A 17,685-nucleotide genomic window follows, 5' to 3' on the forward strand; every position below is an offset into this window, starting at 1 on the left:
TGGGTATTGGCAGGATTCATTGTTATTTTAAGAAGTGTGGATTAAAGAACCATTTATTGGAACCTGTTGTTGTGTTGGGTTGCCTGTGTTTGGGGTTTTGGGGCTAGCTGGCACCCACAACTGGTCACTCTCTCTCTTGCTCTCTCTCTTGCTCTCTCTCTCTCTCTCTCTCAAAGACCAGGGTGCTTGCAAGACATCTGAAATTACAGATACAGTAGTATTAGCAGCAAGTGTGTAGGCAAGTTAGGTAGCTATTTTCATCACCACAGTGTAACTCCCTCTGTAAATGAAATTATTTTTATGCTTTTTTCTATATTCCTATATCCATTCTATGCATATGTATACTCATATTAACAGTATATACATTGCTATTTGAATGAGGATGCTTTAATCTTTTCAGCTGATAGATTTCAAGTAAATGGCCAAGGCAAGAAATGTCAAACTGAACAGGAGTGAAAAGTAATCTGGGCGAGCGAAAGGCTTGCATAATCATTCATATTTATCTTTATATTCATATTCATATAAATAGTACCAGCATTTCATGTACAGATTAATAGAAGCACAAGGGTCTAGACCTTGAGAAACCCTAATCCTGCTGTTTGCTTGGACCACTCGTGTTTCTTATGTTGGATCTCCTCATAACAGCAACATGGAACAGTTTGATGCTTTAAAAATGACTTGAGTGTTGTGGATCAAGACATGTTAGAACTAAGGATTTTCATTTTAAATCATAACAAAGGTTACTTGTGCCTTAACAGAGAAGACAGAAGAAATCTGTTAAATAACATCATTTACTAAGATGTGAACAAAATTAACTTGTTTATATGTTTCTCGCAATTAGCTTGTTCCTGTTACTGTGCCTTTTGAAATGATGTTCATCAGCAGGGCAAATCAATCATAATGATTGTTTCATTATCAAGTATCAAGGTAATGTTTGGAATTATGTTGAATAAAAATTTAATCAGCGACATCATCAATAAGTTCATCAAAACAGCAGCCTTTGTTTTCCTAAATATGTAGGCAATTCATTTTAAGGTTACTACAGATGAGGCACATTTTAGACCTGACTTTTTTAATTACATAGCATTTCCTGGGTTTATCATTTACTGATTGTTGTGTAGCTACATGACCTTCCTTGTTTCAATGAAGAGAGCTATCTTAAGGAGGGTGATTGCACCATTGATTATTAGGTCACCAGTGCAAGTTCATCTTTAGAGCATTGTGCTGTCTCTGCCCCATTGCTCCTTACAGTCAGCCTTTTTATGAGAGAAGTGACTGTGTGATGACACAGGATAAAGGACAGCTTAAGGCAGTTAGTGCAGCAAACAGTTGGGTTGTCAGCTACAATGGATATTACAGCACAAGCTAAAGTCGGTCAGTCATAGGAGAGTCACATAACTGAACAAGCAGCTCTCTACGAGTAGAAAAGAATGCTGTCAGAAAGCAGGGAGGAAGTCAGAAATATACGTAGCTTCAGCAGAGACATAGTCTACACTCAAAGCAGAGGTTAAAAATGGAATTAAAAAGTAGGCAAAGACGTAAGCACTTGGGAATAAGAGGGACTCAATCACTAAGTACTGAGAGAAGGTACAGAACCAGGTCTACCAGATTTCTCAAGTTACAAACAACCCTTTAAAATCATACTCAACTAGTTTAGATCCAGCTTAAAAGGTTATGTATAGTTTTTCATTGTCTCTCTACTTGCATTATTCATACTCGTAATCAACAAGTCTTTTACTTAACAAATCCATTTTTCTAATTTTACTTACAGTATTGTATTCCTAACAATAATTTGCAAAATATTTTTTTGTCATTTCATACTGTATTATGGAAATACTTTTCACAATGTTAAAGAAAACAGCCCAAAGTAAAATAGCGCTTTGTTTTTTCTGCTCGTTCAAAAGCTTTGAAACTAGATGAATAGGGTGTGACACTGCTCAACCTGGCAATTATACAAAGAACCTGTATCAATACAGTTGTCCCTCAAAGTCAGGGTTACTAGAAAGACATTTTTGAGAGGAGGACCAGTGGTAGGGAGCATGTGCAGGGCCACGTTACTGCAAACTGCACATCGATGAAGAGGCTGAAGAAACACAAAGTGTAAGGAAAAATAGTTATGGCCAGGCATTACAGCAACAACAAGTCATCGAGTTATGGAGGACTATGTTTGTTTTCATCAAGGATTCTAAAGCCAAGGGAGAAGATAATGTCATTAAAAGCACAACAGTGCTAATGGAATAGCAATAAATTATGTCAAGGTTTATTGATTTCTTTTTTGTGGTCAATTATTTATTGTTCTAATCTTTTTTTTTGTTCTCCTCATAAATATATAAATATAGGCCAGTAACTAGGACTTTTTTTTGTTCTATGTATTTGACTTTCTCTTTGCCATTAGAGTTGTTGTTTGCTTGCCACATAAAATAGTTGAATTCACTACTCTTGCATACAAATCAGCCCAATTAAGGAATAATTAAGATTTCTAGTCATATATTTTTGCATAAAATTGAATAAAAAGGAGCAAAATGTCCTGTCATTGAATGGAAAGAATGTAGCCTCGGAGTCCTAGCAACTCTGTAAGTGTGTGTATGTATGTACTGTATGTGCATGTATGTGTGTGTGTGTGCATATATAAGTACTAGGGAACTTAAACCACCAGATGAAGTTACTGTAATTCACAATCGCTTATACTTCCTAACTGGACAGATCCCTGAAGCTTACTTGACTTTGTGTTAGACTGCGATGATTAAGTGTTCTCTTCGACCCCTGCTCGCTTCGCTCGCCAACCCCTGTTTTTGTTTTTCTGGATACACACTTTTAAGATTTTTTTTTTCTTTGAATTGTTGCTATTTCATTAGTTTCACTTTTATTTCTGAACTTCTGTAAAAACAATATTTGGAATCTTTCTAGTCCCAGTGTGCTGAATCTTTTAAATGAGGTCCGTAAGATGAGTTTAATTACTTTGTACCATAATTCTGGATAGGTTTCTCTGTTTGGAATTTCAGCACAGACAAAACGATTTACATCATCAGCAGTTAATAATTTTTTTTTGCAAAGTAACCAATAAATGCATGTGAGGTAAACTCCGTTTTTGAAATTCTCTTGACTTAAACTTCAAAGCCTATAATATTTACATACTGACATATCACCTATGTCCATATATTCGATCTCTATTCGCCTTTTCGTTATTTCTCCGAGTAATAATTTCTCTTTCTTTGTGCTAATGCGATGTTTACTTTCTTTGTTTTGACATTGTCGTTTTTTTCTGCTTTCATATTCTGTATCTTGCTCTGCATGTGTTTCGCGCCTACATTTTTTTTGAGGCTTTTGAATTCCAGTTTTCATTATCTCTAACATGCTCTTCATATGTTTGGCCCCCTTTTTTAACCTCTTTATGACATTTTACTTTGTTTTCTACTCTGTCTTTTATTTCTGACCTCGCTTTATCCTGCTTTTGCTTCAATGACACCTGGTCCGTGGTGATTATTTTCCCTTTTTCGAGTAATAATTTCCGTTTGTTTGCACTACTGTGATCTTTACTTTCTTTTTTTTATACTTTCTAATTTTCCTACTTTCATATTCTTTAACTTTCTCCACATGTGTATTGCGCCAATGTTTTTTTTTTTGAGCCTTTCGAATTCCATTGCTTTCATAATCTCTAACCTGCGCTGCATGTGTATAGCGCCAACATCTGATAATTACTTTCCTTATTTTCTGAATTTGCACCAAGATTATTCTTTTTCTTTTTTGTCTCTCCAACGCTTTTGAGTCTCTTTTCTCCATGCTGCTTTCTTCTTCACTTAGTCGTCTACGTATCATCTATAATGTATTGTCCTTATACGCTTTATATGCGCTCAGAGCCCTGGATCTGTGTGTGTTCAAAGCCAAAACACGACTGAGAGTTTTGATGACCGTGGTCTTATTTGGTTGTAAGTAGGGCGTGTCTTGCAGGAATCTCATGTTCTACATCATCGCGAGACGGTCCTGGGTCAATCTCTTGGCACAAAGTCTCATGTTTAAGGTCCTTTAGTCCAATCTCGTTAGTCCAATCTGTTTAGTCTCGACACCCTACTGTTTCTCTGCAGGATTTTTTTTATAATAGAGAGATATATATGCATATATACAGTATGTATATATATTGTATATCTCTATCTATCTATCTATCTATCTATCTATCTATCTATCTATCTATCTATCTATCTATCTATCTATCTATCTATCTATCTATCTATCTAAGTGTCAGAGTGAATGGACAGGCATCTCAGCTGGGTTTGTTGCTGGTCCTTCTGCCATAATAGAAGGACAGAGGGAGTCTGGTTCCTGGGTCCATGTATTACCCCTGTACACTGGATGGCAGCATCCTTCTGGTGGACTCCTGTTTGTAATCCTGTAGGGAATATTGGGAGTTGTATTCCTGAGAGGTATCCTTGTTGGTTGTACTTTGGTGCCACCACAGGAGGCTGCAGGGGAGTACCGTCCATCCATCCATTTTCCAACCCACTGAATCCGAACACAGGGTCACGGGGGTCTGCTGGAGCCAATTCCAGCCAACACAGGGCGCAAGGCAGGAACCAATCCTGGGCAGGCTGCCAACCCACTGCAGAGTACCGTCCATACTTTGGGGAACTTGTGCCTGGCCCAGAAGTGCTTCAGATGTGCAGTGCTTTGACCCCGGAAGTACTCCCAGGTCCAACATGAAAGACACCACCTCATATACACCAAGGAGTTAAGAGTCGGGAGGCAGCAGACAACACACTTGGAAGAATTGTTGAGAAACACAGAACATAACTAATTGTGTGTTATTTACTGTACTTTCACTGTTTGAAGCAAGTGTAAAAATGATTATATATTACCTTTTATTTTACCTGAAATTGTGTCTGCTTGAGTTGTGTCTGGTGTTTGGTCCTCTGGGCAGCCCCTGGTGCACCCACTATATATATATATATAGTGTGAAACAAAAGAATCTTTGATTGTAATTTTAACAATACTGACAGATAAAGGTGAACCAATTTTAAAAACATTACAAAATCACATTTTGAACTCATTTATACAACTGAAATCAGTTGTGTCAAACTCAGTTTTATTGAGGGACAAAAATAACACTTTATATACCCATCCTGGGTCAGAATATAGTAACAAACAACTTTTACCACATTTTATATATAAACAAATCACACCGGTCCCTCACTGTTCATCACAATCATATTGCCTCATGAATGTCTGGAAATATGTCTTCTCTCTTTATCAGCTTTTCTTTCCATGGATATTGCAGTGGGTTAGGAAAGATACCAGTGGCCATGGAACCAAATTCAGCACTGAGTAGTAAAATGACATGAGGTCCAGGCCAAGGCTCTAGCATTTTTTCTGCACTAGGTGAAGCTGTTAATGCCCCTGTTCCATCCCCCTCCTCCCATTTTTAATAAATAATACCATAGAAAATTGTCAGTTTACTAGAGATAATAGGTGAAGGAATCAATAGGCATAATATGCATATATTAAATATGCAATTCAAGTGTATGCTGACCAGTTCAGTAATGAGGCAGAACTCTAGGCTTGGAGTATTTTGATTCCTCATATTTTAAAGATTTATAACAGGCACATAGGCAATCCTAAAACCCCTCCTAATGGCAGTCTGCTGTGCTTAAAAAATAAAAGAAGAGACAGAAAGTCTATGTACTGTACAAGTATGTGTTCAAAATATGCATATGCAATGACGAAATAAGGATGGAAGAGAAGATAAAGGACACACATGCTTAAAAGGACATAGTAGTAAAATAAAACTATTTTACCAACTTGTACCTGGAGAAAATAAAGAAAGGCATTCAGCTGAAGAGCACTTCAATGAAGCCTAGTGCACTGCACCTTGGGATTTGGAGGACCACCTGTAAAAGATGCCCTGGTCAGCAGATAAAGTCAAGAGAGAGTGCGAGAGTCCAAACTCAAGCAAGAATTTGTCACTACAGCAAAGTAAATCTGCTTTCACTTGCATTACTCTGTTAACGGCACTAAACTTGTTAAAAAAGCACATGTTCTCTAAATACGTTCGAGATGGAGCACACAGACCACATCCAGAGTGGGTCAGAAACAGATTGTCACATATGGATATGCAAATGCATGTTCCATCTTCAAGTAAAGGAAAAGACAAAAGAATTGTGTTGGGCGGTGGCAGCAGCCAGGAATGAAGCAGGAGGACCGATAGCAGGCATTGACTCCTGTACAGCTTTAAAAAGTGCATGCATTGGTGTGTGTGAAATCGAGTTAGCATTTCCTAAATTAGATGGTTACATCTTTTGCATCTTGTTAAAACAGTAAAGTTTTTTATGGCAGTGTTGCACCTCACTTTCATTTCACTTTTCATGTTGGGTCATTATAAGCGGCCCATTTTTGTTCTAACTTCAGGTTAGTGCTGCGGTTTGCTGTGCATAATCACAACAACCACTAGAGAGGCATTTGAATGGCAAATGTAAATGTTAATTACAGATAAAATCTTTTGTAATTGATGGCACACATGGGCTGGTGTCTTTTCTGGTCCATAAGCCATGGTAATGAGTGGGCCATAAAAAAGGCAGGACATTTCCTGCCTTATCCTGGAGTTTGGCAGGAGATGCCAATAAGGGTGCACTGGTGCTCTGGTGGAGATAAAGCAAGGAACCTTACCTGGCCAGGAGGCCAATGACATGGAGAGTTTAGGTGAGACAATACATCAAGAGTACATTCTACCCCAATATGCAAGATGGCACCACGCCTGGGGTTTGGTACCTGTGTGGACAACTGTGGGACATATTGGGAACTGTAGTCCTCATGGGCAGCCCTGTAGAGTTCCATGGGTGCCACCAGGAAGAGCTGCTGGAGACTGTGACCTCTAATTTCAAGAACATCCATTTGACCTGGAAGTGGTCCCCATGGGTTATGTAGTAGCACCGATAGTACTCCCTGTTCCTGCATACAGGGAGCAGCTCTGCCTCACCCTAGGCTAATTGGATTTGGGTGGAAGAGGACAAAGCTCACCTGGGAGGAGAGAAGGACAAGATAGAGAAAGGAAAAAGTCTTGTGCTTGTGTTATATGAAGATCCTACTAAAGGAGGTTTTTGAGAAAACTAACAAACTTCACTGGCCGTATGTACTGTAATACGTTTTGAATACTGATGACTCAAGTTACATTAAAAACCAAACTGTTTGGCTTCAGTTCTAAGCATCATGTCTGGAAGAAATCAAACACCAGTCATCACTTGCACAATTCCATTTCAACAGTGAAGCATGATGGTGGTAGCATCATGCTGTGGAAATGTTTTTCAATGACAAGAACTGGGAGACTAGACAGGGTTGAACAAAAGTCCTCCAGAGCAAAGTACAGAGTTATGCTTAATGAAAACCTGCTGCAGAGTGCTCTGGACCTCAGTTTGGGCCAGAGGTTCTACTTCCAACAGGACAATGACCCTCAGCACAAAGCAAATACAACACAGGAGTGACTTAGGAACAACTCTGTGAATGTTTTTAAGTGTCCCAGCCAGTCCCAAGATTGGAACCCAATCAAACATCTCTAGAGAAACCTGAAAATGGCTGCCCATTGACCCTCTCCATTCAGCTTTACAGAGCATGAGAGGAACTGCAGAGCTGTAAGGCAGGATATCACCAAATTCAGGTGATTATCACTTGAGACCCAAGATGAATTTAGGCTGTGATCTCTATCAAAGGTGCTTCAACTAAGTACTGAGTAAATACTTAAAAAGAATTTTTTTTTTTTGGTAGTATAATCATTTCAAAATGTAATATTCACTTGCTAGACTGTGCCTAGTTTAGAAAGTGCAATGTTAGAAGAAACCAGCAAAGACCTAACACCTGAGCACACAGAACACCTGGGACATCCCTTCCTATTAATGTGGTATGCGGTATGATGTTTTATGTTATTCAAGGTAACTGTGGCCCTTCCCTTTCTTCACCTGTCTCTTATTACTTGCCACTATGAAAAAATTTATTTCTAAGCATTGGTTATGATACATCCTGGTCTGCATTCCCAGATTATTAACCGTAATTTAACAAATGCACTCTGTGTAAATACAGACAAGAATAAATCCTATTTGATATCAGTGAGGAGAATGGTTTACGTTTAAAATACTAACAAAGCACATGTCATTCTTTGACATGCCTCTTATATAAACACAATGTGACATCCAATCTATGCTGAAAGCTTTGATTTTAAAGAGAAAGAACAAGCCCTAAGGGAGTTTGTCTGGATTACCTGAAGACTCAAATAAACTGTGTACAACATAGATGACTAAAACCTAGACTGTACAAGAAAAAGAAAAAGCTGTTCTAACTTTCACTATTGGCAAATGCACAATAGGAGGGACACCCAATTTTCTCTAAACAGGTACCACCCAAAATACCCATCCATGACATTTCAGCTAACAAAAGAATGTTTGTTTACAGTGTAACAAAAGGCCTTTCATGGATTTTTATTTACAGGTAGCATTATAATTTGTTTTTAGAAATTATTCTATGTGATTACATCATCGCCTTAGGTCAGATGACAAAATGTACACTTTGGTGAGTATTCATTCATTCGTTTGTTCATTCATTTTCCACTGCTTATCCGAAGCCACTTCACAGGACCAACAGTCTTAGCAGTGAGTCACAAATGTCCTTTTCCCCAGACAAACTTGCCAACTCATACTGTGGGATCCCAAGGCATTCCCAGGCCTTCTGGGAGATATCATCCTTACAGCAAGTCCTGGGTCTTTCTTAGGGTTTCCTCCCTGCTGATTGTGTCCATAAAACCTCCAGGAGGCATCTGTATCAGATGCCGAAACACCTCAATTGGCTCTTCTCGGTGCGGAGGGTCAGCAGCTCTACTCCAAGCCTCTCCCAGAAGTCTGTGTTTCTCTCCCTATTTCTAAGGGAGAACCTAGTCATTCTGTGGTAAAAGCTCATTTCAACTGCGTGTACCTGCAATCTCATTCTTTCGGTCATGACCCAAAGCTCATGATGGTGAGAGTAGGGACATACAGTCATATGAAAAAGTTTGGGAACCCCTCTTAATTCTTTGGATTTTTATTTATCATTAGCTGAGCTTTCAAAGTAGCAACTTCCTTTTAATATATGACATGCCTTATGGAAACAGTAGTATTTCAGCAGTGACATTAAGTTTTTTGGATTAACAGAAAATATGCTATATGCATCATAACAAAATTAGACAGGTGCATAAATTTGGACACCCCAACAGAGATATGACATCAATACTTAGTTCAGCCTCCTTTTGCAAATGTAACAGCCTCTAGACGCCTCCTATAGCCTTTGATGAGTGTCTGGATTCTGGATGGAGGTATTTTTGACCATTGTTCCATACAAAATCTCTCCAGTTCAGTTAAATTTGATGGCTGCCGAGCATGGACAGCCTACTTCAATCATCCCATAGATTTTCGATGATATTCAAGTCAGGGGACTGTGACGGCCATTCCAGAACATTGTACTTCTCTTTCTGCATGAATGCCTTTGTAGATTTCGAACTGTGTTTTGGGTCATTGTCTTGTTGGAATATCCAACCCCTGCGTAACTTCAACTTTGTGACTGATGCTTGAACATTATCCTGAAGAATTTGTTGATATTGGGTTGAATTCATCCGACCCTCGACTTTAACAAGGGCCCCAGTCCCTGAACTAGCCACACAGCATGATGGAACCGCCACCAAATTTGACAGTAGGTAGCAGGTGTTTTTCTTGGAATGTGATGTTCTCCTTCTGCCATGCAAAGCGCTTTTTGTTATGACCAAATAACTCAATTTTTGTCTCATCGGTCCAAAGCACTTTGTTCCAAAATGAATCTGGCTTGTCTAAATGAGCATTTGCATACAACGAACGACTCTGTTTGTGGTGTGAGTACAGAAAGGGCTTCTTTCTCATTACCCTGCCATACAGATGTTCTTTGTGCAAATTGCACTGAATTGTAGAATGATGTACAGACACACCATCTGCAGCAAAATGTTCTTGCAGGTCTTTGGAGGTGATCTGTGGGTTGTCTGTAACCATTCTCACAATCCTGCGCATATGCCGCTCCTGTATTTTTCTTGGTCTGCCAGACCTGAGTTTAACAGCAACTGTGCCTGTGGCCTTCCATTTCCTGATTCCATTCCTTACTGTTGAAACTGACAGTTTAAACCTCTGAGATAGTTTTTTGTATCCTTCCCCTAAACCATGATACTGAAGAATCTTTGTTTTCAGATCTTTTGAGAGTTGCTTTGAGGATCCCATGCTGTCACTCTTCAGAGGAGAGTCAAAGGGAAGCACAACTTGCAATTGACCACCTTTAATACCTTTTCTCATGATTGGACACACCTGCCTATGAAGTTCAAGGATTAACGAGCTCATCCATCCAAGTAATCAGTATTGAGCAGTTACATGCATTCAAATCAGCAAAATTACAAGGGGACCCACATTTGTGCACAGCCAGTTTTTCACATTTGATTTAATTTCATACAACTAAATACTGCTTCACTAAAAATCTTTGTTCAGAAAACACCCCAGTACTCAGATGTTCCTAGGAAATGAAAGACATACCAATGTTAACTTTTTTGTTGAAAGTAGAGTAAATTATTATGCAAGCTGAGAGGGGTTCCCAAACTTTTTCATATGACTGTAGATTGACTGGTAAATTGAGAGCTTCGCCTTCTGACTCAGCTCCTTCTTCCCCACAACAGATCATTATAGTGACTGCATAACTGCTCTCGCCACCCTTATCCTTCCATCGATCTCACCATCCCTTTTACTCTCACTCGTGAACATGACCCCGAGGTTTTTAAACTTCTTTACTTGGAGAAGACAGTCGATTTTTTTCCCACTGAGGATCATGACCTCAGATATGGAGATGCTGATCCTCATATCTGCCACTTTACACTTGGTCACAAACTGTCCCAATGCATATTGGAGTTTGCAACCGGATGAAGCCAACAGGACCACGTCACCTGCAAAAAGTAGTGACGTGATTCTAAGGCCACCGAACTGGATCCCACCCCCTCCCCAACTTCTTCTTGATATTGTATCCATGAAAACCACAAACAGGATAGGAGACAAAGCACACCCACTGGGAACAGTGCTGATGTTTTTCTGAGTGTGTGATTATACAGGGACTGAATAGCCTTTATTAGGGGCCCCAGAATCCCATACTCTCCCAGTACCCCCCACAGTACTCTTCGAAGAACATGGTCATATGACTTCACTAAGTCCAGAAAACATATGTAGACTGACTAGACTTACTCTCATGCCCCCTCCAGAATCCTCATGAGGGTAAAGAGCTGGCCACCATTCCACACCCTGGATAGAATCCACACTGCTCCTCAAAAATTATCAATTTTAACGTGGGGTTTAGGTTATTTTCATAGTTGCTGCATATTGAGATAATGCTATAACTTTAACAGATAGTAACACAGTTTTACAACTGGTATGTGTGTTTTAAAAAATTTTTCAATGTCTTAATTTTACGAATGTTCATTCATTTATCCATTCATTCATTCTTTTATTCATTTTTAAAACTCTTTTATTCCAAGTAAAAAATCCATGGGATCCAGAGCTAATCAAAAGAATTGTCATACTCATTTGATAAGCTAAAACTAAGTTGTTAAAATATCTCAGACACAAACTTTTTCAAATTTGGCCATGTTTCCACTTCAGCTACATCTTCTTAGTTTGGTCTAGATTTTTACAAACTTGTGTGTGTAAATAAGTACTTCCAGGATTCCATCCTGAATGCACCTCCTCTTAACTTCCACCGGTGTTCTTGAATATGTGATTCACTATTTAAATGAAAGTACTGAATCAAGTTTACTGATGCCTTTGAGAATTTTGAAGAAGTGGACTAGGTTGGCATGCAGTCTTCTCTGCTTGAGACGAAAGAGGTTTTATTACCATTGCCTTTCAAAGTAGTACATGCCCTTTATTTCTAGGATGCACTTGGGTGCTCTTTTCTGTACAGTTTCAAGTGTTGCTATGACATTTTTATATCATGGTGACTGATCCTCACAGTTCTTGATTTAAGTTAAAGTCTTGACAAAAGAGACCAATACTTTAATTGGTGATTTTTAAACCTATAAATCTTTTTCAGAGGCTGCTTCTTGTAGGTCATTGCTTCTCAACTTGAATGAATAATTAATTAACCTGCTGCCTGCATTTAGCATTTGGCAATTCTCTACCTTAAACTGCATTTTCCAGACGTTTGCCTAGTTTTGGAGATTGTCATTTTCTTTTTTGAATTGTATTTTGCTGTCTCTTCAATATTTGCTATCACTCTTCAATTTTCAAATTTCACACATCTACATCTATTTTTTGAGCAATGACCAGGAGAAAAGGAAGTGGTCAATGACAAGAAGGGGTTAATACCAGAAGTCAGAAAGAAAGTCTACAAAGTCAAAACATTAACCAAAAATCAAAGTCAAAAGTACAGAGCTACTGTAAAATCTTGCATATAATGCGCATTATACACAAGATTAAAACATCTGTTGCTTGTGCTGTGGCGGTGGAGGTCACACTGCAACGCAATCTGGTTTGTACCTCTTGTCATTGTAAGTAGCGGTCCTCCCAGGTGAACGCTGCCGTAGGCACTTCAGCTATCGATCAGTTGGTGCCAGTACCACACGTCTGTTTTGATCTTGATCTCTAGATCACTTACATCAAAATCAGAGTCCAACATGTCAGAGTCCATTCAAAATAACAAAATATACAAAAATCATCATCCACTGGGTATTTTGCTTTGTACATTCACTACTCTCTCTCACCAGATGTCAATGCCATTTTTGCAATTTTTGCCATTGTTTGCTCTTCACTATTCACGCAAATGCAGCGATTAGACGTCACAAGTCAATGAGTGAAACATTCCTCCAAGCAAAGGCAGCCTATATTTATCGTAATGGTGATTTTTTTCGACTTTTACAGCTGCTTATAGCCCTCACCCCTCTGTCGACAAAAGTAGACATCCGCCACAAAATCTTGAAAAGTTAAGTGTGCACATTATATGTGAATTCCTTTAATTTACCTGAACAGCATGTACATTATACATGAGTGTTCACGATTTTATAGTAGTTGCTATTGCTAGGAGCAACAACAAAAAAAAAAACACTATTTAAAATAATATTCATGGTTGCGTCAATGACATCGCCCGTCTCATACGCCTGGTGCATCATGGGAACGAGTGCAATGGCATTACCAAACAGTTATCCCCAAAATGGCTGTGAAAACGGCAGTAAACAATTATGAACTCTTAAGAGAAGCCTCTGATCACAAAATAAGTTGCACCATTGAATTCCGTGTGTCCACAGACAGTGAATCAAAATTAATTTTATCTTGGGCCAGAGAGGCAAAAAAATTAACCAAAGGTGCCACTTATAACCAATTGTCACCTTTGGTGTTCCCATTATACAATAAATCAGATCCTTTTTAGTAATTTGGATAGTTTTAATTCATTATTATGTCTTAACTAATATTAATAGCTAGATGGGGAACTTATTTAATGTGATTTTCACCTAATTCAATAATATTGATTGTGATTGTATGATAGTATTGTTCATGTATTTTTTATAGTTATTTTCTTTTGGTAATTTCACTTTATTGTTCACGCAGTATGACTTGGCTTCTAGTTTGTTTAACTGAGAAGTGTGGCATTACTACCAAGGTTGAGTAAAAAAATAAATGGATTGTATTTAGTACAGTAAATACTTGTTGGGTGGATATTGGGGTTTTTATCTTTTTGGGATCTCTTTTGTTATATAAAAAAAACCTACAAATGGTCACAAACTTTCCATATAACTATTAGTAGCTCATCAGTCGATGCCACTTTCACATCACTTGAATTGGAATCTTCTGTGTACACAAGCTGTTGGGCCACCATAAGCCAATTTGTGCATTTTTAATTACATGACATTGTAATGTACTGTTACCAAGCATGTATTTAATACTAATGCATATAATTACATTTTATTATCACTGCTATTTTTAAATGTGACTCATTGTTACAAAAATATTTAATAAACAAAAATGTGATAAGTGACTCTTTGATAACATAACCAAAGAAATGTAAAGTGCTCCAACTTTCATATCAGTTAACCAAGCTCCTGAATGTTTTGCCACGCATACATTTTCTTGCATGTTAATCATTGAGGTCACACTATACACTTTTAATGTTTCTTTTTCATGGAGGGAATAATTTTCATTTATGGTGTATGATATTATTTTAGGTTTTCCATTTTGCATGTAAAGAAAGCAATCATGAAATAATGACTCTGAAACATGACAGGGAAGACATCCAGGAATGATCACCATTCCTGAGTAACATTTTTATTATTGTGTCCTTTCAAAGTCATAGACTGAAATATAACAAAAGCTGTAGGCCGCAATAAACTTACATGAAGAGATCTGTGGCATATCATAAAACTTGTAGCTAAATGACATAGCATTACATAGCTTTACATAGGATGTGTTTATTTCGGAACATAACTAGTCTCACTTTCCTGAAATAATTAATGCTTTATAAAGACAATTGTTTGCGATATACAAATAAAACCAAAGTATAAAAGTTCAGAATAGGGATGCTGTTTTAGATGCTGTCCTGAGAAGAATCTGCATGTGCTTAGTCAATGCACTCATGGAAGAAACGTCTTCAGCTTCAAAAGAGCATTACTTCCACAGATGTCTTCACAACATTAACAGGTACGCGTATTCTCTCCCAGAGTCTGCTTTTATGATACACTATTCAGTTGTTAATATAATGAAATTACATGCTTTATAAACTGTTCTTGCAGATGCATTCATTGCTCTGTGAAGCATTTTATTAGCGGTTTATGGGTGCTGGCCTCTTAACTGGCACTGCTAATAGAAATGCAAGAAAAGAGGAAAATTAAATCAATTCAGTGCACAAATGAAACTCCTGTTCCTATCACATGGCAAGCCACCATTTATGAACTTCAAAAATATAACATAATGCCTTCAGAAATTACACACTTTTAATGATAATCAACCATGGTTTTAGAAGAAAAACTAAAATTTTAAAAATCAGAAAGACTGCTTTTGATATACAGTGTTCAGTTATTACTATATTGAAATTACGTGCTTTACCAAGTTACAGATCATATAAAAATGGAATTCAGATATGCATAGAAAATACAATTACAGTCAAATTGATTGACTCTCAACAGTTTAACATAAAAATAAAAACTAAATTTCAAATTTAGCACACAATTATATCAACCACAAAAAAAGCAGTAGAGTTTAAATTGCAGTAAAATTTCTACTGTCTTGCAAATATGTTCTCTTGTATTAATTTGTTGGACTACCTTGTCACAAACCAGCAGTTTTCATAAACCTCATACAGTATATAATTGCCTAATGTTATGCTATTTTACCATACACTGAAGTGCTAATGTGCCGTGAGATTTATTACAAAAAAAACACTTTAGTCATTGATACACTGAAGCCACTAGTTATAATATAATGAATTCCTAAAATTTATATATGAGCATGTAGACATTTCTTTTTAAAAATTGAGATAAGTGCAGCGACATAATGAGCAGAAATGCAAATTTGGCATTTCATAAATTAATATATTCTATTACTAAAATTAATTATTATTAAATTATGCAAGTCCTTCTAAACCCTGCAATGAGAACAATGAAGCTGAGGTATTGAATAAATATAATATAGGATAATTGAATATATTATCTTGTTTGAAATTAGCAATGATATCTACACAGGTTGTTTATTTCTCCACAAAACAAAAACAGCAACATTTACAGCTACCTAAATCTACCAATGTGCAATATATTTGTTTTGAAATGAAAGACTTACTGTAGTCCTTTTTCCTAACAATTAATAACAAGTAGAATATGTTCTCAAATTCTTAAAAATGGAAGCAACAAAAGACAAATTTATCATTGATCAGTTAAAAACAGGATTTCGACTAATCCCTGCAAGCACTGGATTGTTGTGCTGCTTTCTTTTTAGGAGAGAAAGGGCAAAGATGAAGAAACATAAACTCATGACACCCAATATGATTATCCCAGAAATCAGTGCACTTGTAACTGAATTCATCTGGAAGGCAGGTCCATTGAGCTGTGCTGCAAAAAAACACAGTGGTATATGGTTAGCAACTTACATCTGTCAGCATTTTTAAATGTCTGAGGATTTTAATATTTCTCTAAAAAACTGTATAGAAGTTTTCTATCAAGTAGCCATGGATTATGTACTGCGCAACTTTGCAAAATATAAAGAGAGTTCACTCCTTGGAAGTTTTTACATTGTATTATTTTACAACTTTGAATCACAGTGAATATAATTTGGCTTTTTTCACATTAATCAACAAAAAAGACTCTTTAATGTCAAAGTGAATAAAGATCTCCAGAAATTGTCATTTTGTAACCCCCTTAAAGTAGATCAGGGTCACGGAAGGGGCTCTGCAATGTCATCTAAATTAATTACAAAATAATTGATTACATAAATATTCAGCCCTCTAAGACAGTCTTTACTAAATACACCCATGACAGCCTCGAGTCTGTGAGCACAGGTCTTTAAAGGGTTTGCACATCTGAACACTTGCCATTTCTCCCCATTCATCTTCACAAAACTGCTTAAGGTCGCATGGCAATTGTAAGTGAACAGCCTTCTTCAAGTCCAGCCACATATTCTCAATTGGCTCACTCACTCCAGGACATTGATGTTATTGTTTTTAAGTTATTCCCGTGTATCTTCAGCTTTATGCTTGGGGTTGTTCTCTTGCTAGAAAAGACATATTCTCCCAGGGTGCAGGTTTCTTGCAGACTGCATCAAGTTTTTCTCCAGGAGTTTCCTGTATTTTGTTGCATTCATTTTGCCCTCACAAGCCTTCCAGGATCTGCTGCACAGAAGCACCCCCACAGCATGATGCTGCCATCAACATCTTGCTTCATTTTGCGTGCCAAACATGGTGTTTAGTTCAATAACCAAAAGGCTCAATTTTGGTTTTATCAGACCATACAACCTTCTTCCAGCTAATTTTGGAGTCTCCCATGTGTTTTCTATTGAGATGTCACGTGCCTTTTTTTTAATGGTGGCTTACTTTTTGCCACTCAACTATAAAACTGCGACTGGTGCACAGATGTATGCATAAATGGTGATGGCTAGATGACAGGGTCAGAGGACTGTCAAAACAGCAGGTCATGTGGGTTCCCAGTATGCAGTGGTTAATACCTACCAAAAGTGGTCCAAGGAAGGACAACCGGTGAAATAGTGACAGGCTCACTGATGTGCTTGGGGAGCAAAGGCTAGCCCATCTTGGACTGAATTACACAGAAGATCTACTATAGCACAAATTACTGAAAAGATTTTTGCTGGCCATGAGAGAAAGGTGTCAGACCACACAGTGCATCGAATCTTCTTATGAAGGGGGCTGCATAGCTGCAGACCAGTCAGAGTGCCCATGCTGAACCCTGTACAGCACTTAAAGTGCTTGCAATAGGCATGTGAGCATCAGAATTGGACCATGGAGCAATGCAAGAAGGTGGACTGGTCCAATGAATCACATTTTCCTTTAGATCACATGGATGGCCTGGTGTGTATATGCGTTGTTCACCTGGTGAAGAGATGGCATCAGGATGCACTATGGGAAGCAGGCAAGCTGGCATTTGCAGTGTGATGCTCTGGGTAATCTTCTGCTGGGAATCTGTGGGTCCCAATA

General features: G+C 37.8%; 1 protein-coding gene across 1 annotated transcript in view; it reads right to left on the reverse strand.

Annotated features, from left to right (window-relative positions):
* Positions 1-14,438: 14,438 nt before the first annotated feature.
* Positions 14,439-17,685, reverse strand: part of zpld1a (zona pellucida-like domain containing 1a) — a 74,255-nt gene continuing 71,008 nt past the window's right edge. The window contains exon 10 of the mRNA XM_028801313.2: positions 14,439-16,090. Within this exon, the coding sequence (XP_028657146.1) occupies positions 15,912-16,090 (179 nt within the window). The 3' untranslated portion in view covers positions 14,439-15,911. The remainder of the gene's footprint in view (positions 16,091-17,685) is intronic.

This window comes from Erpetoichthys calabaricus, chromosome 4 (assembly GCF_900747795.2).
Source record: "Erpetoichthys calabaricus chromosome 4, fErpCal1.3, whole genome shotgun sequence".
In the NCBI taxonomy this organism is placed as follows: Eukaryota; Metazoa; Chordata; class Cladistia; order Polypteriformes; family Polypteridae; genus Erpetoichthys; species Erpetoichthys calabaricus.